This window comes from Pomacea canaliculata, linkage group LG5, assembly GCF_003073045.1.
Source record: "Pomacea canaliculata isolate SZHN2017 linkage group LG5, ASM307304v1, whole genome shotgun sequence".
Taxonomy (NCBI): Eukaryota; Metazoa; Mollusca; class Gastropoda; order Architaenioglossa; family Ampullariidae; genus Pomacea; species Pomacea canaliculata.
This window is the reverse complement of record NC_037594.1, coordinates 3,441,159-3,467,984: the sequence shown is the minus strand read 5'-3', so window position 1 is coordinate 3,467,984 and position 26,826 is coordinate 3,441,159. Positions and strand designations below refer to the sequence as shown.

General features: G+C 38.6%; 2 protein-coding genes across 4 annotated transcripts; one reads left to right on the top strand and one right to left on the bottom strand.

Annotated features, from left to right (window-relative positions):
* The first annotated feature begins 3 nt into the window (after positions 1-3).
* On the top strand, positions 4-22,061 carry LOC112564363. 3 transcript variants are annotated; one of them, XM_025239127.1, is made up of 21 exons: positions 3,273-4,953; positions 5,702-6,016; positions 6,516-6,719; positions 7,051-7,284; positions 7,498-9,018; positions 9,850-9,997; positions 10,428-10,864; positions 12,146-12,189; positions 12,460-12,607; positions 13,501-13,939; positions 14,621-14,672; positions 15,337-15,484; positions 16,126-16,560; positions 16,824-16,852; positions 17,279-17,426; positions 17,838-18,012; positions 18,349-18,528; positions 18,798-18,999; positions 19,902-20,069; positions 20,774-20,948; positions 21,325-22,061. In XM_025239127.1, the coding sequence occupies exons 2-5, from the start codon at positions 5,935-5,937 to the stop codon at positions 8,772-8,774; spliced, it is 1,797 nt and encodes a 598-aa protein (XP_025094912.1). In that variant the 5' UTR covers positions 3,273-4,953; positions 5,702-5,934; the 3' UTR covers positions 8,775-9,018; positions 9,850-9,997; positions 10,428-10,864; positions 12,146-12,189; positions 12,460-12,607; positions 13,501-13,939; positions 14,621-14,672; positions 15,337-15,484; positions 16,126-16,560; positions 16,824-16,852; positions 17,279-17,426; positions 17,838-18,012; positions 18,349-18,528; positions 18,798-18,999; positions 19,902-20,069; positions 20,774-20,948; positions 21,325-22,061. The 3 variants fall into 3 exon arrangements, with proteins under 3 accessions (XP_025094915.1, XP_025094913.1, XP_025094912.1); XM_025239130.1 differs by lacking the exons at positions 7,051-7,284; positions 7,498-9,018; positions 9,850-9,997; ... (13 more) ...; positions 20,774-20,948; positions 21,325-22,061 and adding exons at positions 4-58; positions 1,848-2,848 and having other exon boundaries at positions 3,216-4,953; positions 6,516-6,718; XM_025239128.1 differs by lacking the exons at positions 7,051-7,284; positions 7,498-9,018; positions 9,850-9,997; ... (13 more) ...; positions 20,774-20,948; positions 21,325-22,061 and adding an exon at positions 1,577-2,848 and having other exon boundaries at positions 3,216-4,953; positions 6,516-6,718.
* Positions 22,062-22,237: 176 nt separating this feature from the next.
* Positions 22,238-23,955, bottom strand: LOC112564374 (poly [ADP-ribose] polymerase 15-like). The gene is made up of 2 exons (XM_025239143.1): positions 23,823-23,955; positions 22,238-23,400 (listed from the first exon to the last, which is right to left on the bottom strand). Exons 1-2 carry the CDS (start codon positions 23,938-23,940, stop codon positions 23,120-23,122), a joined length of 399 nt encoding a protein of 132 aa, XP_025094928.1. The 5' UTR covers positions 23,941-23,955; the 3' UTR covers positions 22,238-23,119.
* Between the last annotated feature and the right edge of the window lie 2,871 nt (positions 23,956-26,826).

Genomic DNA, 26,826 nt, shown 5'->3' with positions numbered 1-26,826 from the left:
TCGGTTTTTCAACTTTCACTTTGCGCTGTGTAACAATGGACTGAAATATACATATTTGGTAAATATTGCTAGATCTTTTCACAATACATTCATTTAATTCTTTGTTGTTAAAAATAGTTCAGTTTTTAAGAAGCATGTCTTTTGAAGGGTTTTAGTTTTTAATGTTTAGACTTCTGTAGCGTTCGTGTCACGCAAAATCCCGCGCTTTCAAAAAACCAAAAGGACCGACCAACAATTAATTCCTAGGGTTTACACCGATGATATTGATCTCAATTTCAGAAATAGGTTGTTGAACTGGAGCCCCTTGGTAGTGTGAATGTGTTTGGCAGTGTGTGATGGTGCAGTAAGAACGTTCATCTTTGCGTGTGAACAGAACACTGAGCACACTGTGTGCTGGTTGTCAGCGACCATTGTACTCTCCTTCCCTAATCTTACTGCCATAGCAGAAAAACTGTGTTCAGACTCTGTGTTAAATTGTGTGTGTGTGAGTTAGAAGGAATTAAAGACACATTTATCCATCTCTAGTCAAGGTAGCATTTTTAAAACTAAATTTTTTACATTTTATTGCCTTAAATTTTAAATGAATTAACTACTGAATTTGGTATCAAATCCTTTACTAAGTGAAAGAGCTTCAAAAAATGAACCGTTTTATCTATTTGTGTTAATTAGATGTGTAAAGAATTGATCAAGAATATCTGGCATCATGTTTACAACGAAACGTAGTAATATAGTGTGACTAGAGAAACGGACATTGTTTATTAAAATACATAGCTTTTTTTCGTTATTAAATGTTTAGTTGCAATGAGCAGAAGAAAACTACTTAAAGCAAAGTAATACATTCGAAATTTGAGAGGATGGATTGAGGTCACTAAGAATGGACATTGTATGTGTATTTGTATTTTAAATGGAGATAATCTTGTATTTTGTATTCTGGATCTGTCACCTCATTATTGGAACATTGTAGACACAGATATTTTTCAGTCACTTTGTAAAATTTAACCTATTAATTATCATGTCGATCGACTGCCAAGAGAACCAGACTACTGTCGCCTTGCAAGTAAAGGGGAATAACTTATTAGCCAGACATACTCGTGTCGGACGATGCCTTCCCTCCCCTTCTCTTCAACCATAAGCGTTAACGAAGCACGGTAAGACAAAGCCGTTCTTCACAGCCATCAGCGCGCAGATGAAGGCAAACCAGAATGGTCCTTAGTCTGTTTGTAGCTTCTATGTGATGAGAAATTTAGGAGAGGGAAAAGTGACAGATCGCCGAGACTTTGTAGTCACCTTGCGTTGACACAGACAGCTCCAACTCCCCTCAGAACGAATCCAGCGGCTGGATTATATCAATTTATATATTTTGCTTGAAACTGAAAGACTTTGTCCAATCGTGACGGCCGTGAGATTTCTCTGTAACTTCCGGGCACAAGACTCAAATATGCAGCCAAGGAGAATATGATCTTTGACACAGTTATCTGTTTAACTACATTCATTGACACTTCATGCCACATACTTTCAACAAATACAGCAAAGAGAAAAACCCAGGAGTATTAAAATAATAATACGACACGTTTTATTTTAGGAGTAGAACTTTTGTCTCATATATTATATATATAAACACACGTGGGAATCTGCGCCAGGCAGATCTTTCTACCTTTTTCTTTCACTCCTTATCTTTTAAAGATAGGTCAGATGATAAGTCTTATTTTTGGAAACAAAACATTTTCAGTAAGGGTGCGGCTTATAAAGTGGAAGGAGGACAACTTAACTCTGACTTCTTGTAATAACCAGAGCGATGGTATCTGCCATTATTTTACTGACCACTCTACCGTGGTTTCTTTTGACAGCAGCGGATGAACAACATTTGACTGACGGAGGTCACCCTGCTCTTGCTGACAGAATGGAGGCTCTAGAGGGCTTCTTCGCCAGACAACAGGCTATGTTGGATAAAGGCTACGCTGAACTTGCTGGCAAATTGGAAGCTCAAGCTCAACTCATCCATGATCTTGTTGTCGAGAAACAGAAGTGGCAGCAGGATAAGACTACTCTGCTCACGGATATGGCTAATCTACGATTAACAGTCAAACGCCTGGAGACACTGTGCTATCCTTTTGATGGTGTACGTGTAGGTCAACAGCCGGAAGTGACGAGAGGAGCTACTGTAAAAGAAACACATAACCACGCCATTTTGGTTCGATCAGATGACATTGACCCTCTGGTGCCTGTGGTGACACAGCTGACGGAGAAGGTGAAGCAAGTCAGTGCCGGTCTGCAAGCGCTAACCAACCATGTCAATGAGGTCAGTGAATCTCTTTCTAAGACTTCCGCTTCCGTCTTCGTGAACTGGGGAAGCTCTGCGTGTCCAAACTCATCTGAGTTAGTCTATACTGGGGCAGTCGGTGGAGCTCACTATAACGAGGCAGGAGCAGCTGCCAACTACCTCTGTCTTCCTCTTTCTGACGTCAAATTGGCAAGCACGTCACACAATAGCGTATCACATATTTACGGAGGAGAGTACCAAACGAATGACGAACATAATAATAAAGATCCCGTGTGCGCGGTGTGTCGATCGTCACGTGACACTAACGTGATGATTCCGGCGACGACTGTCTGTCCGGCTGGCTGGACCTCCGAGTACAACGGGTGGCTGATGACAGGAGGTACGGGGCACGCTGCTGCCTCCGAATTTATCTGCGTGAACTCCAGGATGGAGGAACGGCAGGGGAGTGACGCCAATTTAGACGGGAAGCTCATGTACTATGTTTACACCGTGTGTGGAAGCTTGCCATGTCCTCCTTACACTGACAGCAATACGGTGACGTGTGTCGTCTGCTCCAAATAGCAAGTCGTAAGTATCTAGCAGTCACGTTTGAATAAATAATTTTGTTTTTATGTTATGTTATGATAAAATATTTTTTATTGTTTAATTTCAAAGGACGACATCGTCACGATAACGCATAATAATTGTTTACCTGGCTGTCTCTTTGTCTGTGTGTAAATTGTGTAAGTTCCTTATCATTATGATATGTGTAAGTTTCACTCTCTGTAACAACGATATACAAAATACATGAAAATCAGTCATATATTGGCACAATTTTTCACACTTTATTATTTTATCACAATTTTGGTTTGTTGGTTTTTTTTTTTTTGTTTGTTTGTTTTGTTTGTTTGGTTGGTTTAGTTTTTGTTTGTTTGTTGTTGTTTTTTTGTCACAGACACTGGCGCTCCCACAAACGCCTGGACATTTGTGCGTTCTTTTCTACACAAACAAGTCTACCTCTTTTGTAGTCTTGTATATATTTAATAATTTTAACTAACTAAAATACACAAATAATGATTTAAATATTTTCCTAGTAAATATGTATCAGTCATTCATTGATACTATCTAAGGTATTTTATTATTACTTATTAATGATATCTAATGCTAAAATCGGTCCTGAGAGGAAGTTCCTTTTCTTGATGTTCAACTTAGGAATAATAAAGTGTAAAGTCCGGCACAACACTGCTTTCACTGTATCAACAGTCGCTGGGGACTTTTGTTCCATAAATCTATATATATATATATCTTCCACACGCACAGCTTATATGAAATTGTAAAAACAATTACACACACAAAACACAACTGACGTCTCCACGTGGGGACAGGCGTTATCCTTTAAATGTCTGTCTGTGGGTACGAGCGACCTCACTACTCAACATATCAAACGCTTCTCTTGGGGTCAACAAACAAAAGACAAAAACTCTTCATTGCATCAGCCTGCCCATTAGTCCGTGATATCAGCCAGATCCAAACATTGGTCACAGTAATTACGACATAGAATCAGAAATATCCCCCGGCAGGGTGCATTGTGCCCTCCTTTCGTTGACTCCAAGGGAGTGCTCTGTGTCGTCTGCTCTAAATACAATTCTGTAAACATTTAGCGTATCTTGTTTATGCTTCAAAGTCTTTTTTTCAAATACAACTCCAAAATTGTAAATCTTAATTAAATGTTTAACATGCCATAAAGAATAGTTACAAATTAAATTGACTTACTTTCACTTATGAGAGTATTTATATATGATTTATTATAAACGAATATGTTTCTGCATGAATGGATGATCAAATTTTCATGAATGGACAAAACATTTAGAGAACACTCTACACGTTTACTTTTCAATGGGCAAATTTTCTGGTAATTGATACAAAGGCACTTAACCAAATATATGTATATCTAGGTAAAGACTAACAACCAATGAATTCAGCAGTGAAGAAAATTTTTCTGGGGCAGTGAATAAAGAGATTCCTTTCATTATTGTTCCGTGAGTCATGTCATCTACACAGACTAAAGCTTGCATGCATTCTGATTGGATCAGATTACACAGAGCAGCACGTGACCCGTAGTTTTGTTTGTTTGTGTCTGCAATAAAATGTGGTTCACCGCACACGACCTACACACTGTGTAAGAGTCGTGCTCGAGAAACTTCTTCTAAAACGGGGTTTTTCTACGCTTTAAAAAAAATCTCTAATGGTGTCTCTTCGGCATTATTTGATTTAATTTTACTGTCCAGTCATTTCTAGAATAAGCTTCAGTGAAAATTATTTTAAACAAGTAGACCGTTTAATTTATGTTTTCTTTCTTTTGCTCTGGTCTTGTGAAATAAACACAAAGTCTATTCACATTACGATCAGAGGTATTAGTTTCTCCTTCTGCAACAAATAGTGTATTTTCGGTTTCATTATATTTGTGTATTCCGACCAGCCGACCATTGTACAGACAGGTCTAAATTTGTACATGAAAGGAATCGAAAGTAGGAAGAGAAGGGAAAAGCCTGTGACTGTCCAAGATATTTCGATGTTTTACGTCAGGAGAAATAGATGGCCTCTCTGGTCCTACTACCGAGACCTGACGAGAATTATAAACCGTTTGTGAGGCCATGGTAATGGCAGGCTTTGCGAGACGCAGGAATAAACAAGTAAGTATTTCACTAGGCTATTACAGCTAATAACCTTAGCTTACTGTTGTTTCTAACCTACATGCTGGTGGTGTACTATCGGAGGTTTGTATCTCTCTCTAGGCGACTTTTCCACTCAGACTCTGACGTTAATATCTTTTAAAAAATACAACCGGTCACTTGATTAGAACTGCTGAAGTTCAAATGAAAAATGTTAAAAACAAACTCAGATGTTGTGGAAAAGGAAGAAAATCTGACATCACAAACGTCTAGAAGTCATAGTATGAACTCACCAGGAGGATGCACACACTAGTTACCCAATCGTTGCTACCTACAAGCCAAGACTTCTGTACACATACACACACAAAGTAGCGACCTTTTCCTACACACTGACAGTCTTTGTATTGAATGGTGCCAGGCCCACCTATGAGAGAATACCTTTCAAATTTTTTGCCTCTATGATATAAAAAAAAATCCACAGGTGTTGTATGCACAGGTACCCAGGTGAAGTTAACACACATGAAACTATATGTCGAGCCTTGTCGACAAAGCAAGGTATTGGTCTCGTGCCAAAAGGTTTCAAGATATGTCATAATACTTACACTACACATATCAGTTACCTTAAGCCTGAAGACCAGTGATGTCACGATACGTGTGTGTGAGACTGCTACTAATAATAGCTCTGTAAAGCAAGCACATAGTCAACACATGTATATTCCTATATTTATTAGTTTTTGTGGGCAGACTCACTTTGATTTCTCTTGAACAGGTAGTGAAACGTAATTGGTCAACTTCCTCCTGGCATCGGCGCCGCCGTTGAATGATATTAATGTGAACACCAGTGAACAGATCACAAACTGAAGATGCCTACCCGTGACCCATTTCTCGAACTTTTAGTGGGATATCATAACTTCAAAACATTCCTTACTTTACAAATAAGGTAATCATGGGATAGTTGTCTGCTTGTTCGTGCCACAGGGATTTCTAACTTAGGTCTTGCAAATGTTGCCTCGTCTGATTTTGTTTCGAGGCTTTATAACCCCTCGACATGGAGATAGAAAATGTATGGAGAAAGAGGAGCAAGGTAAGTACTATTTTATTTCTCACTTTTTTAAAACATTATATAGCGCTTTCGATCTCCTTAAAGTCCTGCCAGAGACAAAGTGGAAAAAAATACATTTAAACATCAGCAATCTCACCTGGGAACGGACTGGCGTAGAATATGTAACCTTATATTCAACCATAAATAACTATAATCAACACACTCTCCCCTCATCAACCTTCAGATTTAGCGGTAGTCTTGACGACAGGTGCGTGCCAACATGACGTCACTTGAAGTCTTAATGCGCATGTCTGAGGGTTTGAATTTGATGACGCTCTTGAGTCGTTCGTAGTGTAATGAAAACCGGGCAAACTCTCTCTCTCTGTCTTGCTTGCTCTCTCTCTCTCTCACACACACAAATAAAGGGATTGATTTCAAAGACTTTGATACACTGTATGAAAAAAGAAACAATATTCTGAAATATCATAGTGTTATCCATTATTATATAATAATAAATGCGATTGTAATCTCAAATAAACAGCGACCGAACACCGTCAACTTAGCTGTCAAGAGAGCAGCTCGACGACATTCTACCCAAACAAAGTGTTCATCAGAAATGTCGCCCCGTGTGTAAGTAGAGAACTGCTTGTGAGCTACCTGGAGAATGTCACTGGACAGACTCACATCAACCTACTGTACAGTGATGAGCCTGGTGATGTCCTCGCCACCTTTACAAGGAGAATAGGCGAGTAAAAACTATTAACCGTTGGGTTCGTGGCTGCTGGTGATTTGTTCGGTATATGTTCCTTAAAGATATCTATCAATAAAAGAATAAGAAACTCGAAAAAGTCTTCGGTCAATTTTAAAAGCATTACCGTTCATGTATGCAATTAAGGGAGATCAAATAATGCAGTTGAGTATAAAGCTGCCTATATAGTGTAAGTGGATGGGAAAGAGGGTTAGTTGTGTATGTGTGTGAGAGAGAGCAAGGAAAACAGTTTTACAAGACTATTATAACTATTATTTGTCAAAACTCGTGATCTTTGAGTGTACATAGTCTAATTCATATGAAACAGATTTCGAAAAAGTAAAGAAACGATGCCAGTCAAAGCTACTGAATGAAAGACAGTTGGGGGTGTGGAGGGTACCAGTCTCTAACAGCATCCTCGTGGAGAACCTCAGCCCAGAATCAGATCCTGAACATGTATCTTGCTACTTTGAAACCCCGCGGGCCAACGGTGGTACAGTACTTGAAGTGAAACCTACACCAGACGAAAACAAATTTATCGTCGTCTTCAAAGATGCCAAAAGTACTTATACCTTCTTATCTTAAGATACTGTATAAGCAAAATTATTAGCAATAAAACAAGAAGTAAAAAAAGATGTAACGATGATGATAATGATGATTAAGACTAATGAGAAATCAACATTGAATAAACAGTAAACAAACAGCTTTATCTGGTTAATCAGACTATAAAGAATTAATGGACTTGTCTAACTAAAAGAGCACCTGTCTGTCCCAGCAACTGAGGGCGTCCTGAAGGCAACTCACAGACTTGGAGGCCGGGAGCTGCGGGTCTCGCTCTATCTGGAATGTCTGGGACCCTCAGGAGGCAGAACAGAGCCCTACATCTTTGTCCCTCCCCCTCCTGTGGAGGTGACAGAAGCAGACGATCTGAAAGTTTGTTTTCTCAGACACAGCGCCGACATATTGCAGAGCTTCAACGAGAGTCTTTCAGAGGTTCATGGCCAAGCCACAGTAGAGGGACATGTACTTAGGGTGGACTGTACCCTCACAGGATCAATGTACAGAGTCGACCTAATGGCTGGGAGATGGAGGGAAAATGTCAAGAGGCAGCTGACGATTTGTTTTGACTCAATCAGACTTCAGAGAATAGCAGTGCATCCAGAAATATGGGAAAATGTAAAGAAGGCTGTGGAAGAGTCTGAAGTCAGCTGTAGTGATCTCATCTTAACTTTTGTAGAAGAGCATAGCTTTGTGGTGCTGGGAAGACGCAACACTAAGACAGTTGCATTCGAACAAATCCAAAGCATTATTAAAGTCAAAACGGAAGAGTGTGAGCTAAAGAAACTAGAAGTAAGTGACACCAAAAAGGTCAGGAAACATCACCTTGAACTCGTGAAGTCATCGTCCTTTCTTTCAGACATCAGAACACTCCATACGGGTCTCACGGTAGACATCAGCTTGGAACACGGAGAAATCACTCTGCAAGGTCAGCCTATGGCGATACTAGACGCACAGGTGAGAATGTATGATCTCATTCATTCGTTCTCTACAAAGGTGGTGACTAGTATTCCTCAAGCTCAACGAGACCTTCTGGCCACTGAGAAATCTCATGAAGCAGTCATGAAAAAACTCGAAGCAAATGGACTGACTGCAGCATGGGAATGTCACAGTGAAGCAATTGTGGTCTACAATCTGAACAAACATTGGCTTGACCCCGCTGCTTGCATAATAGAAACATCATTTAAGAGCGAAATCTTATTTTTTAATAAACTATCTTCAAGAGCTTTCGAAGAATCCCAATGGGATTCACAGAAAAAGATGCTTGTACAGAGACTATCATGGACTACTGGAATCAGCAGACAAAAGAGCAGCATTTTCATCACATCTTTCTGTGACATTCATGCCTGCTGTCAAAGGCGCAATCAGAGCTTTTATCTCCGAAAATACGATTTACACTGCTGTACTCGAACTTTCGCCAAGTCGACAGAAATATTTGGCCCTTTTCTGGGAAGAGAAGATCTTACCTACTGCTCAGAAGTTCGCGCAATATAAAGTGCATATCACACTCCAAGATGACAACAGAAGTATTCTCATTAGAGGAACATACAAAGGTGTTGAGCTTGTGAAAGAGGAATTCATTTCTCTCTCAGACCAAATCATCTGTAAAGAAGAATCGATCACGAGACCAGAAACCGTCAGATACATTGCTGCTCTAAAGACCACAAAGGAACTGGAAGCAATTGCTTGCACTTGCAAGTGTGTCGTGTCCCTTCACCCAGAGAAATGCGAAATTAAGGTAAGAGCTCGGTCAACGATGTAATGAATGGCTTTAAGAATAATAATAAGAAGAATTTTTTATTGAGTAGGTGATATTGCACTCAGAATATGACGATAATGAACAAGAGAAAGAATAATCAGGCCTATCAGATACATATGCAAATATACACACTACCCCTCTTCCTCGATTGCTCTCTTCCACACTCCCTTTTTATTACACACTGCCCGCATTCACGAGACATGATCCACACGTTACAGTCAACCAAACACACACGACAGCAGGCACAAATGGATGGATGCTTGGTCGCCCACGGACAATGTACATGACCCTCACAGACTGCAAAAAGATATATTCACAAGTATAATGCTGAAATGAGCTAAGGTGGGCATGAGAAAGAACAGGCCATTGGCCGGGTGGAAATATCTAGTGTTATCTTGGGCACCCTGAACAGACAGCTAGACGAAGATTGTGATTGTGCCCACAGGCGGTAAGTCACAACCCACACATCGTCTAGATGTACTCACCACCCGGTCGAGTAGATCTCTCTGTTTCTGGGTGGTACTACCCTACCAGACAGTGGCAGAGAATGTTACTAAACTCGCAATCACCGGCCGGTAAAACTAGACTAGAATATCCTGTGCTATGCCAAATTTCTTCAGGTGGAGGACAAGACAAAAAAAAAATATAGGCTGATGCAGTTTGGATGTTTAAAAATGAAGGATTACAAACGTTAATAGTTTTTTTGAAAAGCTCTCTGATCTCATGCTGATTAGAACACATCTAAAACACTCCATTAAGCAGCAAGAAATAATATTTTAATGTTCAAGAAGTAATGCAATTATATTACAGACCTTGTCTACAAACCAACCGTCTGGCAGTCCTCAGGTGTACGCAGTAACCGGGGACATCACTCAGCTGGCGGTGGACGCAGTTGTCAATGCAGCCAACAGTCTCATGGACCATGCCGGTGGTCTGGCCGGACAAGTCGTTGCTAAAGGTGAATGGTCTTGGATAAAAGCTTTCTTAGTTTTACATTCATATGGCAAAGGATAAACTTTCTTCCCTTGCACTCGGATTGATAAGTAACAAGTGTTACAGAATTATGACAAGTCGGGAGCCAATGGGCTGCATAATTTTAGTTCTCTCTGTGCTATACAGATCCCATATAAAAGGCAAGATTTTCAAATTGCAGATGGTTATCAAGACTTGACTAATGATGAAAATATTTCAAAACGATTTAGAGGGAAAGGCTATAGATTCAGTACAATAAAAATGTTATTAATGCAAACTATTTTTAGTAACATCAAATCGTGAGTTGGGATGCTGATTTAATATTTGTTTTTGTGTGTGTGTGTGAGAGAGAGAGAGAGAGTTAACATATTCTCAGTTTGAATTTGCCAGCGTTTATGCCAGAATACCTGTTCCAGGAGGCCAGGAAATACAGGAAGAGTGTTATCACATTCTCAAAACCAGAGGCAAGCTGTCAGAAGGCGATGTACTGGTGTCAGGACCAGGGAACTTCCCTGCAAGTCCATCATCCACGCTGTGGGACCTCGGTATAAGGGAGGCAACAAAGGGGAAGAAGAATGTCTTCAGGCCACAGTGATGGAATGTCTGAAGACGGCTTCTGATTTACGCTACACTTCCATTGCTTTTCCAGCCATCAGCTCTGGGATTTTCGGATACCCTGTTAGGGAGGCAACTCGTGTGATAGTTGAGGCTGTGACATCTTTCTTGGATGCCAACCATGACACTAGCATCCGGGATGTCCGACTGGTTGATATTGTCACCAGCACAGTTCGACATTTTCAAACAGCTTTAGACACAATACAGAAAAGAAACAAGTTGTTTCCTAATCAGCAAGGTAATTTTTAAGTAAAATTTCAAAACCTCTTGTTTCGTAAGTTTTTTTCCTAGTTTTGTATTATGGGTGTTCACCTACGTAGTTAGGTGAGGTAACCCTTTGTGTTCTTGGAAATCTGTAGCAATTTAGTCCAGAAAATATATTGATATCCATTTTTAAAATATTTTGAAAGACTTTTTCAGTGAAATACAATATGTCTCTGCCAACATAGTAATTCTGTTTTGGTCGCAACATAAAAAACACGAATAAGACGAATAAAAAACTGAATTTGCTAGTAGTTATTTTATATTTGAAAATATGAAGAGTAGGTAAGACAGTTGAGATAAAGCCACAGTCTTCATCACCTTCACACTCGTCAGTAGAGACACTTGGCTGTCTCTCACGTGTGGCGAGCAGTGTCCAGGGCTTCTGCTTACGCAAAATTGCGTACAGTACGCATTAAAAGTTTGGAGTGCCCCTTTAATTTTCGTCAATGGGGTCCCCTTCAAACTTGGGCGATGAACAGGGTCCCCTTAAAAATCTGAAGAAGGGGTCCCTGGGACCCCAAAGAATTTAGCCTTAGCAGAAGCCCTGAGTGACAGGTCTTCCTTCTTACCACACCAGCCTTTCCTGTGAAGTTACCACGAACTCAGCACACGAAACATTATAGAGCAACACATTTGAAAACATCACAATCCTGGTACTGATGAAGTGAAGACGACAACTAACCAGACACAGGGACAGAGCAGGATGCAGGATGACACGTGACACATCTCACCACCAGACGACATTACGAGGCGCAGACATCTAAGATGTCAACTTGATATGTAGCAATCTGCACAGTCCGTCAATTAAACAATGAAAAGAAGCATGGTTTACAACATCGGAAAAGTTTATATGTTAATGATGAAGGTTCATAATCCTGCTAAATAAAAACACCAAATAATTTGTGTAAAGCGAAGGCGTTAGTGGATGAAAGTTTTGACTGGAAGAAACGACGCAGCACAAGCAGTGAAGAACAATCAACAACAGAGGAGAACTAAGCAACAAACATCACAGATCGGTACAATACTCCAGTAAATCCACTGAGAAAACAAAACGACAGAGAGCTTGTCCCCCCAGTCAGTTGGCCGAAGGGACATTGCTCTCACATAATGATAAAATTTATACAAGGTTTTTATGTCTAATATATTATTTTCAAGTATGTGTTATTAAAGTATATGAGAGTCTAAGAACTTACAGAAACCATATCTTTTTGAACAGCTTTGATATAATTGTGCTTTCAACTTTCTGTGTGCAAAGCTGCCTGGACTATCGGAGATGCTGTAGCAGAAGGAATGCTTACAGTAAGCAAATAATAACTGTACTCAGAGAGTACATCTCACAGTTTAAAGATAACAGTACAAACAGAGTTTTTCTAACAAGTTATTCCTTACAATAGTATGGCCCACATTATGAGGGCTGCTGTTGTAATTATAATTAGTAATGTAGATAGTGGTCATGTTTCGAATTCGACTCGTCTGTACCAACAGATTGATGGAGGGATGGGTGAATGGGAGTGCCAATGATGTAAAAATGCATTTATTATAATAGAAATTATTGTAATCTTTCTACAGACGATGTCGCCGAATCAGCCATGTGACAGCCCTAACATAAAAGCTGTAATAGCAGACATCACTCAGCTGTCAGTTGACGCCATTGTCAATGCAGCCAATGAAGAAATGAATCATGCCGGAGGACTGGCTGGACAAGTCGTTGCAAAAGGTGATATTATATTGAGAAAACTGTGTGTGGCGACATTCTTAAGTTGGTTTGACTTAGGAAATAGAAAAAAGCTGTCTTCCCTTCTTCATAAATTATTTTTGTGACATGGAATAACGGGAGTTGACAGCTATACGAGTGCTCTGTTTATGACTATAGTGGAGACCCTAGGCAAGGAAATGCCGCTATATCAAACAAGGGTAAAGACTGCACATCATAGAACTAAAACGATTCCTGGTGGATTGTTCTATTATATTGTAGTATTGTAGTATATAGTATTGTATGTGTCGTATGCCACTGATAGTGATAGCACTATGCTGCAGACATCTGTAGACGAATCGGCACCAGTCGAACCGACCGGTTATCAACTAAAACTATTTCCTAGCTCATGTAGACTGAACAGAGATTGCCTCAATTACGGAGAGACATAAGACAGCCGTGTCTATCTTTGATCTTAACTATACTATATAAAAGTTTCTCAAAAATTAAACATGTGTGGCTGGCACAGTTTAGGAGTCACATATTTGCCGAAGTGTTCCGCCACTTGTTTATTTGTATAAAAAAAAACGAAAAAAAATCAACAACAACAAAAAAGACTCAATTTAATGACCCTAAACTATAACAGTACGAAGTTCCGTGTTTGTTGAGCACTGACGCTGTACACAATTAAAATGTAAAGCAATCTGAGAAATTCAGGTACCATTTAGATTAACATAAATATTAATTTTAAAAAGTATTATTCTTTATGGTTAAAAGTTTAAAATCGCGTGTTACATATGTAATCTTCCTGATGATATTATTTATTATTATTTATTAATTATTTAGTTTTAGGGATACAACGATATACAGAACGTTTAAATAAGACTTTCAAACTGTGTGTGTGATATTTTTTACAGGTGGTCAAGAAATACAAGAAGAATGTTCTCGTATTCTAAGAGTCAAAGGCAAGCTGTCAGAAGGCGATGTGCTGGTGTCAGGACCAGGGAAGCTTCCCTGCAAGTCCATCATCCACGCTGTGGGACCTCGGTATAAGGGAGGCAACAAAGGGGAAGAAGAATGTCTTCGGGGACACAGTGATGGAATGTCTGAAGACTGCTTCTAATTTACGCTACACTTCCATTGCTTTTCCAGCCATCAGCTCTGGAAATTTCGGATATCCCGTTGGGGCAGCAACTCGTGTGATAGTTGAGGCTGTGACATCTTTCTTCAGTGCCAACCATGACACTAGCATCCGGGATGTCCGACTGGTTGATATTGTCACCAGCACAGTTCAACACTTTCAAACAGCATTAGACGCAATGGGAGAAAGAAACAGGTTTTTACTTGCCCAAAAAGGTAAAAATTAGTAAAATTTTTAAGCCTCTTGTTTCAGATTTTTGCCTTTCTTTTGGATTATGCAGTTCACCTACTCAGTTGATTAGGACAACCCTGCTGTGTTCTCGAAAATCTGTAGGAATTTTGCTTTAAAAAATACATTGATATCTCTTTGGATAATGTTTAATCCTGAAACCCTTTAACAGTCTATAAACATTTACAAGGTTCTCAATCATTCGTAAACGTTTATAAAATTTTTAATTCTATCTGGGAAGTCTCTAAGGACATTTTTACAGTAAGTTCTCAGGGAAGTAGAGTATCCGGTACCAACATAACATTTTGTTTTAGTCTCAAAGATAACAAAAACCATTTCAAAATAGACGAATAACGGACTTAATTTTGTTAATAACTACTTATTTTTTTAAATATGAAGTGAAGCCGCGACAGAGATGATAAAGGTCATAGAGGGTTTTACGTTTAAAATATTAATTGAAGGATATGATATTGTAGACTGGTTTTAGCAATAGTTTTTTTTAACGCAGACTTTTGATTAGTACATACATCTTAACAGCCACTAATTACATTATTGCAGAAACCACTAATTATATCACTGCCTATATTTGCTATCGCTACTAGTACAGAAACCATCTCTTGTAGCTTGCACAGCTTTGATATAAGTGTTTCAACTTTCTGTGTGCAAAGCTCCTGGACTATCGGAGATGCTGTCACAGAAGGAATGTCCACGACGCCTACAGTAAGCAAATAATAAACTGTACTCAGACAGTATACCTCACAGTTTAAAGATAACAGTGCAAACAGAGTTTTTCTAGCAAGTTATTCCTTACAAAAGTATGGTCCACATTATGAGGGCTGCTGTTTTAAGTATAATTAGTAATGTAGATAGTGGTCATGCTTCGAATTGGACTCGTCTGTACCAACAGATTGATGGAGGGATGGGTGAATGGAAAAAGTGAGAATACAACAGGGTATCAATTGCTAGTAACCTCCACGCGCTCATCGCCACGTCTTCTTCACTAGAGTCCATCTGTCGTTCGTCCTTCTGTTTACTTTTATTTTATACTATCGGAATCCCATTAAACCTGACTCACGATTACAAGATTTGCAGGGCAATTGTCTACACATCAATCTTTCTAAATTTGAGATTCCATAGTAGTCTTCCTGGGACCAAATGCAAGTAAATATTTCTTGTAATGATAATTGGAAAATTTTCGACCTCTCGTCTAAGTGGAATCTGATTTCATTACACAAGACATCTTGTTACAATCTTTTTTGTTTTGCTAGCTGTTCCAGTTAAAATAAGTCGTCTAGAAAATACGATATACATTATGCCTTTAGTAGAGTATGAATGATGCAAAAATGCATTTATTGTAATAGAAATTATTGTAATCTATCTACAGACAATGTCGCCGAATCAGCCATGTGACAGCCCTAACATAAAAGCTGTAATAGCAGACATCACTCAGCTGTCAGTTGACGCCATTGTCAATGCAGCCAATGAAGAAATGAATCATGCCGGAGGACTGGGTGGACACGTCGTTGCTAAAGGTGATATTATATTGAGAAAACTGTGTGTGGCAACATTCTTCAGTTCGTTTGACTTAGGAAATAGAAAAAAGCTGTCTCCCTTGTATAGAAATGTTTGTGTGACGTGGAATAACGGGAGTTGACTGTTCTACGTGTTCTCTGTGTGTGATGATAATGAAGCCCATAAACATATAAAAACTCCCCTATCAACAGTGGTAAAGACTGCACATAACAGAACTAAAATTATCTCTCAGTTTATGGAGACTAAACAGAAATTTCCTGAAATTACGAGACTTAAGACAACCGTGTCTATCTTTGATCTTCAAGAAACGTTTCTCGAAAATTAAACATGTGTGGCTGGTACAGTTTAATTACCTATTTTCCTAAGTTCTTCATCACTTTTATATTTGTATAAAAAAATCGACACCTCTCAAAACAGAAAGCATATAATTTTAATTACCCTAAATCTTAATAGAACACAGTTCAGTGTTTGTCATGCTCTGACGCAGGTAAACAATCAAAATGTAAAACAATCTGAGAAATTCAGATACCATTACTTTAACAGGAATATTAATTTTTTAAGTACTCTTTTTTATAGTGGAGAAGTTTGAAAGCGCGTGTTACAGGATGTTCCCTCTCTGTGTGTGTGATGCTTTTTACAGGTGGTCAAGAAATACAAGAAGAATGTTCTCGTATTCTAAGAGTCAGAGGCAAGCTATCAGAAGGCGATGTGCTGGTGTCAGGACCAGGGAAGCTTCCCTGCAAGTCCATCATCCACGCTGTGGGACCTCGGTATAAGGGAGGCAACAAATGGGGAAGAAGAATGTCTTCGAAACACAGTAATGGAATGTCTGAAGACGGCTTCTGGGTTACGCTACACTTCCATTGCTCTTTCCAGCATCAGCTCTGGGAATTTTGGATACCCTGTTGGGCTAGCAACTCGTGTGATAGTTGAGGCTGTGAGATCTTTCTTCAGTGCCAACCATGACACTAGCATCCGGGATGTCAGACTGGTTGATATTGTTCTAGCACAGTTCAACACTTTCAAACAGCTTTAGACATGGAATGGTGTAGAGAGACGTCTGCTGAATACAATGGTAAGTTATTGTCAAATTTGAACTCAATTTTTCGTGCAACTCTTTGTTTAGGCTAGTCTTACAATTGACTATATCAGTCATTGCGATTCATATTTTAAGTTTTAATATTTTCATTACGGCTGCAGTCACTGCTTATTTGGTAGTGATTTTGCTACTGTCACTGATACCTCCTATCTACAACTAAAATATCTTTGAATGTTTTCAACATTGTTATGATTCATTTCATTTATCTGTTTTTTTTTTTTTTCGTGGAAAACCTACAGGTGCAGAAGAAACTTCTAAGCAGCGTGTGGTAAGTCAGCACGAGAGAAATGAACTGTTGTTCTGCCTTAAAAGCACCTCAATCATATTATTTTAGGGATAACCGTAATCTCTATCATATTGGCCACGAATTCTAATGTGTTGAGATGTAACCTATCTCCCTCTGTATCTGTGTGCGTGTGTATGTGTGTGTGTGAGAGAGAGAGGACGACGACTACGACGACGATAATGATGCCAGAGCACGAGTGTGAACTCGTCCCGTGATTCACTCCTTCCTTATCTTCTCTCTCCTGTCTCTCTCACTCACCGCCACATACACCGACACGCAGACACACTAGACAACTCTGCTTTGTTAATAAGATGTTGGATGTGGGTTATGGTGAAATTGTTAGTAGTTTAAAATGTTTAATGCCACCACATTGCTGTAGAGTACATAACTTTACTTGTTTCTGCTTAGGATTACCTACAAAGTTCGCATTCAGGTAGATCGCCCTTTTTCCTGTCTCGGAAAAAAACAAAAGCCCACGATAAAGCCAGACAGTTTGGCGACCTTCACGCTGAGGAAATTTCGAAAAACTTCACAGCGGAAATCGTGGAGGCTACAGGTAACACACTAAAGTCCCAGATGGACAACTAAAGTTATATTTCTATCTTTTCCAAAAGAAAAAAAATACTTCTACGAATTTTAGTCCAGATAATGCACAAATACGTGACAGTGTTCCTAGAAGACGCTTCCAAAGAACTTCCGACATAAAACATCAGAGCTGCTTAGAATGAGCACAAATATTTTATATTTATAGATTTATATACAATATATTTACATAAACACTTCTAATAAACAAATAGAGATTGGACAAATCAAATAGATACTAAGATAGTATATCTTTTCTTGAGAGAGATGTACGTATAGCGCACTGTCAGGAAGATGTATATGTTTTCTGTTTATTTATATAAAAAAAAACACATTATGTTTTTGTACCTACTGATGGCTATAATTATGTCTTCGCATTTTTCAGATTTTGGTGTATTTTCGATTGATACGATTCCGGTTCCACAGGAAGTCTGTAAGCTATACATCTATGCAGCAAACCAGGAAAAGATTGAAGAATTCTTCAAGGAACTGACTAATTTTGTGGATGAACACGTTGTAAAACAGAGATGAAAGACTTTGACAAACTGTCACATGACAAGGTAGAAAATTTTGAAAGCTCGTGAAAGACAAGGGTCTGCAGAACATTTTATTGTTTTGTTTTGTTTTGTGTGTAATAGAAAAAAATCAAGAACAAATTATTTTTATTATGTCATTACAATTATAACAGAAAATGTCGACTTCTACTTGTAGTCTCCAATACGTTTTGCAATTTATTACGATGTCAATCACACGACTGAAAATATCTCACGTTGACATTTGCTAATTACAATTATTTTTTATAGATATATATGTTTTCTTGTTAAGAAAGGTAAATAAAGATGAAGTAAAACGGGATATTACTTTATAATTTGTCCATTTTTTGGTTGGACTGATAGCTTATGGAAATATGCAAGAAACATAAGGTGGAAGTGAGCATGGATACCGTCATAACCGTGAAAGGCATGTCGAAAGATGTTCAGCTGATGGAAAAGGAGATACAAAGCATCCTCAAGGAAATAGAAAGCAAACAGCAAGCCAGCAGGATTGCAGGCCTGGTTTGTTGGTACACTCTTGAGGTAAATATTCTCTGCGACACATTTGTTTGCTTCTAGCTTCACACAGTTAATAGCTTAGAGTATACACTAGTAAAGAAAAAGAGCACTTAATCTTTCCGACGGACAGATTTTACCAGAACTTGATGGGACACGACCTTAGAACTTTTGAATAAGTAGGGAAAGATGAAAGTTTTCAGACGTCAGAAATATCGGAAAGATTCAAATGAGGTCGGAAGAAATGAGGGAGGCAGAAAGAGAATGAAATCAGGATACTTTTGCCCTGTCACTAGGTAACAGCCACTGGAAAGTGGCGTGTCCCGTTCAACGAAAGAGAAAATCTGATGACAGAAGACGCCTACCAGAAAAACGAGGGTACAGTTGAGTTTGCTCATGCCAATGGTACTGTGTACGTCGTCAACCTCAAGGAAATGACACGCAGTTCAAAGGTGAACCCAGCGGACACTGTCAAAGTCATTAGGAACGTTAAAGCAGGTAAAGACTACCTTGCAAAAGCCAGGTACACAATATACCTTCTACCATAAAGTGTTACCCGAGACTGCGTGCGTCAAATGTGTTATCAAGACTAAATGTTGTTATAATGTTTGAACAAATACCAACAAACTTTGCTAGAAGGTCCATCTGTCAGATCCAATCATAAAACAGGTATATTCACAAACCATAAAGTTTAAGTTGTCAGTAGTACACATAATAAAACTAGGTTAAAGAAAAGCGATGTAAAAATATATCTATCCAGATACGTTTCTCGAAGAGTAGCAGGTCCGGAAGACAAGTTTGATGGGCAACAGATGGCAAGTCTGTTGTTTGTCCCTTCGACTTAATTTTTTTTCAGGTCCTGTTCTTCACCAGGTATTAAACCAGCCATAAGATTATCATGATGACAATTACACTCGGTAAACAAAACAAACTTTTAGTAAACTTAGGTGTAAAAAATAGTGATTTAGTAAAATAAAAATACCTTCCACTTCAGTGCTTCGATTTCCTCATTAACACATGAAATCGGATAATATTTCACAAGTCGGTCGTTCATAAAGATGGTTGGTAAGTAGCAAATGTAATTGTCAGCACAGCGGATAGATTTTAGGAAAGAAAGGTGTACATCAAAGTCTTAGTTGATTTTATATTCCAACTTACACTTCTTCCTTAAAGCTCATTGGTGTCGACAACTTAACGACCAGTATTGTCCATACATCATGTGATTAATCCTACTTTTAAGAGTAGGATTAGTCTTAATCTTCCAGATGGACATCTTATTTTATTACTTTTATTAGAAATTTACTTGTGATATTATCGTGACGACGACGACGATGACGACGACGACGATGACGACGACGACGACGATGATGATGATTATCGTTTCTGTCATCATCTACAAGACTGGGCCAGCTGCTCTTTCCTGCCTGAGACATGGGACCCACAGGACAAAGCGGAGCTGGTCAAGCGCGTGCCTCTGGTCAAAGGATGTCCAGAGTACAACAGCGTAGAAGCCAACATGATGAAGACTACAGCCTATTCCCTTCAGCACCTCTTCCACTATCATTTCTGTGAGTAGCAGGCTAAACGAACATCTTCAACCAATGCGTGCATCTGATGGCAATTGAAAAATTTTAGAAGTGTGCAGAGCTATCCAAACTGTTTAGTAGTTTTTAGTATTTAAAAATGTACTGTTTTTGGTCTTCCTGACTTACACTTCATTTATCTTTGAGACGGTGTCATCAGTTTGTTTCTTCGTTGTGTGGTCACTTTCGGTTCGTCTGTAGAATTCGTGCCATCTTATTGAGCTTGCCTCCCACATGGTGTTATGCATTGTACAAATACAATCATTTTGACAGTGGCGGAGACAGAGTCAAGAAGATCAAGAGACCAAAAGTTCATTCTCACTTAACATAGCAAGCACTGAAGTGCAACTCAAACGCCAATTACTCTTTTTAAGGCTCGCTTATTTCACTAAATATATGTGCGACAAACTCCTCCATTCATAAGAGACAAGCCCGTGAATGTTTCAGGTTTTAACTGGGTCTTGGAAAGAGATAAATATTTCAATTTTCTTCAAAATGTATCATGGTGACTGGGCAATGGCTAATTTGCATATGCTCGAGGCTCTTTAACTTACTGGGAGTTGGCTTTGATAAGGTCAATAGGTTGACATGATGTGCTGTCTTATAAAATGTAACTTAGCTATGCATCTTTCTGTAAATGTGTAAATTTATCTTGGATTTTCCTTTACAATTGTTAATCATTGCTTCAGATTGAGCGGATCCAAAATCCTGAGCTGTACAAGCAGTATCTTGCTAGAAAAACACAAATGGACAAACAAAACAACGGAATGCAGTCAGAGAAAACCTTGTGGCATGGCACCTCGTCAAACGCCATAGAGAATATTAACCTTCACGGTTTCGACCGCGGCTTCTGTGGGAAAAATGGTAAGCCCTCGACTTTGAGACCGAAACATTGAATACTTGAGGCAGAATCAGTTCAATTCGGTCTAGAACTTGCAGTTGAAGCAAAGCTGTCGAATGGGTAGGTACCTGACACTGTAGAGGGTTGGGAAAGGAAATGCAGAAAGAGAGATATAGAGGAGGTAAAACCACATCACAAAAGTCAGGCCCCGAGGAAAGTGTGATCTCTAATATTTCACTCTTTAATCACTCAAGGGTTAGTTTACCTTAGCTGATATGAGGATACTTTTATATCCCAAACTTTAATAGATTGAACGGTTATTGCATCGAAAATTCCAGATCGAAAAGGAAGGAGGTTCAGGAATTAAAAGTTCGTTTCTTTTGTCTGTATTTTCCTCAGCTACTCGCTATGGACTGGGTGTATATTTCGCCGTGAACTCCTGGTACTCCATGCAACGACACTTACTCTACCAGAGACTACGCTGGATCAAAACACATGTACCAGTGCAAGGTCCTGGTAGGGTACTCAACAAACGGGTACGGTGGCTTGAAAGTCTTGCCGACAAGGCATGGAAACTTGTCCAGTATGACTCAGCAACTGACAACGAACTCAACCCATCGATGTACGTCATCTTCCATGATAGCCAAGCCTACCCGGAGTATCTCATCACCTTCCGGTGATTGGATTGTGTGATGTTTGTATGGTACAAGTCTCAGCTGCTACTGGGCCCATGGCGGAAAAGCCATTGATAGCTCACTGGGCCTCGAACAGACTCTCTTTACTTCTCACCAATATTTATGAAGTGATAAGACTATTCTGTGTGATAAGGTATGAAAGCTTTTTTTGTTCAGCGAAATATACACCCTGTCCGTAAAAGTTTTACTCTTTCCCTTACTTATTCTCTCTCTCACTCTCTGCTTCTGCAGAGCAATTCTTTTCGATTTTATTCTTTCACTATATGATGTTATGTCTTTTGATAATTTATTTTAAAGTTGTTTCATCAATTTGGTCTCTTGTGATGGTCAATGGAAGCGATGTTTCAGTAAACTTAAAGTATTAATCATCATGTGATGTTTGATTGTCATGATGTGAACTGAATAAAGAAACGACTAACTGGTGTGTTGTCTTCTCTTAGATGTATCAAATGGAGAAAGGACTGGAAAAGCCTGATGCATCTGAAAACTTTGGTTCTTGCAAGAGAATGAGAGAAAGCATTTATAAATATAACTGAAAATGTGCGAGCGTTGCTTGCATGCGTGCGCGTGTGTGTGGACTTGCGAAAAGCTATAAAATAACTTTATTAATCAAACAATCAACCAAACAGAAAATTTAATGAAAAATATCAGTAAAAAGTATACGGTTTCCAGAGTTGTAAAAGCAGTCCATCACTAGCACAAAATCGAGGGGTGGGGAACAGCAGAGGGAATACAAGATTCCCTCCCCCTGCTTATAAAATACTATACTTAAAGCGATTCATGTACATATTTGAATTAATGTGAAAATTAAGATAAGAAGAAAATATTTTCTCTGTATATACTCTCCAGGTCACGATGTGCAATGTCTCGCACTATATCAGACATCAGTGAATGTCTATCGGACGTGGAAGACCGATCACGTGACATAGTAGAAGCCTCATTAATTCTTCTTTTTTTTTAAAGGCACAGAAGCAGCGGCGGACAAACAAATGGTAAAGCTGAGGAAACACTGTGGTTAAAAAAATACTAAATTTTAATATAATGATCTATTCACATACAGTTGTATTAACTGAAGTCTTGAATCCCGTTTAATGCTGTAGGTTTGTCTTGACTCCAGCCTGCTGGCAGTTTTCTCTAGTCTGACCTCAGAACTATGATATGGAATGTTGAAGGACCAGCCCAGTCATTTCAGTTTTGGAATGCACTGACTGCCAGCGAAAAAAAGCAGAGGGTGCAAAGCTACTGATGAAACTGTAAATAATCAACTGGTGTTATAATGTCTACCTGTGAGATTCCATTTGATAACGAGTCAAATTCACTTCTTGATGGTATCTCATCTCTCCCTCCCACGCAGCTTAGACAACGACAGTTTTGTATTTACAATGATAACAGATAAACAAAACATGTATTTTAACCTAGCCCTTGGCCTATGAAGTTTAGGGGTGTGAAAAATTGCTACATTATCCCATTCTATGAGGTCTGAGCTGGTCTGACACAGACTACCACTGAAAGGTGACCAGGTACTCTGGGTAGGCCTGGGTGTCGCTGAAGATGATGTACATCTCCGGATTTAATACTCCGTCTGTAGCAGAGTCAAATCTGACTTTTCCATCTCGCTTCGGCAATACTTTCATGCTCGGACTTCCCTGTGTGGAGTGCCCCACCAGCACCTTGCACTGGTACATGTGTTTTCTGCCCTCAAAGCCTTGAGTGGAGTAGGTGTCGTGCATGGAGTAACAGGACCTGACGGCGAAATATACACCCTGTCCGTAATTGGTAGCTGGAGAAAAGGAACAAATAAAATGATAAACAGCCCTTTACTGAAAATAATTCTAAAAAGAGAAACAAAGTGATGAACAGACATTTACTGCAAAATAATTGAAACTCATAAAATTGTTTTGCCAAAATATTAGAAATGAATTAAAAGAATTTTTTTAACTTTCGAGAAGAACTGAGGAAAATCATATCAAGAATAATAAATTTTCTTTCAACTTTTCAAGATGCTTGATGAGCTTAATGAGCCTGCAGCGCCATGTGCTAATACTTTCAATCAGTACCTACAACAACCACATGATCATCGTCATCATCATTAGAACCGAAAGGATGTCTGTATTCATTTCTTTTCTATCTCAATATCCAGCCTTCTGGCTGCATAGATATTAACTTATCTATCTAGCTTTATATGTAGATGCTAAGCTTTACCATTTTTCCCACAAAAGCTGCGGTTGAAGCCGTAGTTGTTAATGTCATCTACAGTGTCTGCAGAAGTGCCATGCCACAAGGTTTTCTCCAACGGCATCTCTTTGTTCTGAATGTTCATTTGGGTCTTCTTAGCAAGATACTGCTTGTACAAATCTCGGGTTCTGGATGCGCTCGATCTAGTCCACAAAGCATTTAATTATTCAGTTAGAATTCATGTGAGGCTTGGAGTAGACTTTTTACTTAAAAACTTTGTCTTCCTCCTAACAAAATAATAATAATAATAATAATAATAATAATAATAATAATAATAATAATACCTTTATCTGAATGAGATAATAGCTAATATGCTAGTAGTTGGAAAGGACTTTTTTGTCTTTGTGCTGCTGGCCAAAAGTGCAATTACTTCTTTACTTACACATAATCTAGTGAAAACTTTTCCTATGGTTTGTATTACATACAGATAAGACAGTGAAGGTTCTTCCTGCAGTTTCTGTCATGTTGTCCTCTACACTTTTGTATTCTAGAGATGCTTTCGCAAGAGCCACTCGCTTGAAAAAGTGTCCTTCATCATGTGGCTCCCATGTCTCAGGCAGATAAGTGACACTGCTGGTCCAGTCTGATGATAAGGATGACAAGCATTATTTTTATCCTCAACTAAACAGTTTTTAGAAAATTTAAAGAATAAATCTCCAGAAGTAATAGGGTAGTGATAACTGCATAACTGCAAGCAAGAAAGTTATTTATTTCTCTAAGTGAAATAATAGTCACAACATATGAACAGGATGTATAAAAACAACGATAATTATTTATCATAGTATATTAAGTAATAAGGTAAACCTATGGGAATCACTATGGAAACCATACATTCAACTTTTATTATAAGCACAAATAGTAGAAACTGGAATGTCCTCACTACTTCTATCCTCCCATCTCTCTTCCACCCCCAGCATGCCATTTCTTCCTACCTGTGTTTTTAAGAATGAAAAATGTCTTTGAATGACAAGTCTGTGTTGTTTAGTAAATGTTATGTTAAATGCTGAATTTATTGAATTAAAAAATACATAAAAAGATAATTAAGCTAGAAAGGTTTACTACCCAGCCTGCAAGTATTCTTGGGTGATATGTATCGCTTGAACTAAGCGACTCGAAAACGGGACTAGTTTACTGTTACCATGAACATTACCGATGTCAAATTGACATGACACTTGGCAGATGAATATTAATATTTGTATTTACACGTTAACTGCACTTTATGTCTATTCTAGTATGAATTTAAACAAATATCTGAGGGGTATGGAGTTAAAATAGTTTGAGAAAAAAAAGCGCGTTATGTTCATTAATGCCTAAAAGACACAAACATGTTTGTACATATAAATGTTGACTTTCATTCTGACATAAAATATACCTGCAACCATTTCTTTCCTCATAATTCTGACACTGTTTGTCGGATCCATCTTGGCATAGTCCTTCTTTTTCTCGAAGTTGACGATGTATACAGTACCATTGGCATCCACGAGTTCCACGAATTTCTTCTTTGCCTGATAAGCACTCTCTATCATCAGGTTTTCTCTACTTCTGTATGGTATGCGTGTAGTTCCAGTGGCTGTACCCTGTTTACATTATGATGACAAAACAAGCAATAAAACAGTATTCTTCTCTCTCTCTCTTTCACACACACACACACACAGAGGAATAAAACAGTATTCTCTTTCTCTCTCACACTCACACACAGAGGGAGGGAGAGAGAGTCATTCACGAGAAAGGAACAATAAAGATCAAAGAAATGAATGAAGGTGATGAAGATGTGTATCCGAGCCAAGGTAAGTCTTTCCTTCTATTTCCATGCTTGTTCCGTCCTTGCAAGATACTGTTTGATACCCGGGAGTTTGGGAAAAAAACATCCCACGATTGCTTATTCTTCTTAATTTCGTGACCAATAGTCAAGTATCAACTAATCGACCATTTATTGTTGTGTACACATAAGATAAAGTAGTAATCTTGTTTTCATCTTCGGCTCTCACCCAAAATATATATATACTGCAACAAATTGTTAAGACTAAGGTTTACCTTGGCGTAGTACCATTGGACAAGGTTTGCAGTCAAAGATTCTTGCTGTTCTCTTTTTCTCGTCTCTACCATCAACCTTTGCTCTGTCAGCAGCAGACGAACATTTTCCGGCAATCCTTTCACTGTATCGCCTGTGTCTGTCTTAAGTAGTCGCACGTCGTGTTTCTGGCATAACTTCATGAGCTGTCGTCCAGGACAGAAAGGCAACAAGAGTAACATGCTACCCTTTGACTTTCAGTCGATAAGAATTGCTGTGCCTGCTTTCATAATATATCATACCACGAAGTGTAGTATCTTACAGTCTTTTGAAAAAAAAGTTTAGACATTTATTCATTTTAAGTCGACGTTTCATGAAGTGTAGCTTATTCTACTTCGTGAACAACTTTTGAAACTATATTTATTCAAAAGGCTTCAGTTAATTTAGCTGTACTAAAATTAAAATAACTACAAAAATGATACTGGGGATTTACATATAATTTTTTTAGTTTAAAAAAAAAAACAGTTGAAAAGGTGACTAGCTATTGGGTGTCCTCAAAAATAACAAAACATTTTACCTTCTCAGGAGGCAATACATCAGAGTCCTGCACCTTGGTTTCCACAACTTGTCCGTCCACAAACCTATTTAGTGCCTCTTGTAGTTTCACTCTTTTGTCTTGATTGGCCGAAAAAATGTGAAGCTTAAAAACCTTTGGCACTGTTCTTGCCTGAATTTGGTCAGCGATTTCTTCTGTTTCAGTAACAACATATACGGAGCCTTAAAGTTACAAAGGATTGTTTGAAGTAATGTAAAGCTTACTAGGTGAAGACAGACAATAATAACAGCATTTTAATATAAATTTAATCCGCATTGTGTTATAGTGAAACGTTTCCAGAAAGCACAACCGCTAACGAGGACTTCTTGATTAATTCTCTGATTTCTCTTCAGGTGCGGGTGTTT

Bases quoted from the DNA above. Each gene is read 5' to 3' on its own strand.
- LOC112564374 (XM_025239143.1), bottom strand. From the start codon at position 23,940: ATGAACATTCAGAACAAAGAGATGCCGTTGGAGAAAACCTTGTGGCAT. The intron at 23,401-23,822 runs GTAAAGCTTAGC...CCTTTTCTCCAG, and splicing joins CAGCTTTTGTGGGAAAAATG to CTACCAATTACGGACAGGGT.
- LOC112564363 (XM_025239127.1), top strand. From the start codon at position 5,935: ATGTTGCCTCGTCTGATTTTGTTTCGAGGCTTTATAACCCCTCGACAT. The intron at 6,720-7,050 runs GCGAGTAAAAAC...CATATGAAACAG, and splicing joins CACCTTTACAAGGAGAATAG to ATTTCGAAAAAGTAAAGAAA. The intron at 7,285-7,497 runs GTACTTATACCT...TGTCTGTCCCAG, and splicing joins CGTCTTCAAAGATGCCAAAA to CAACTGAGGGCGTCCTGAAG.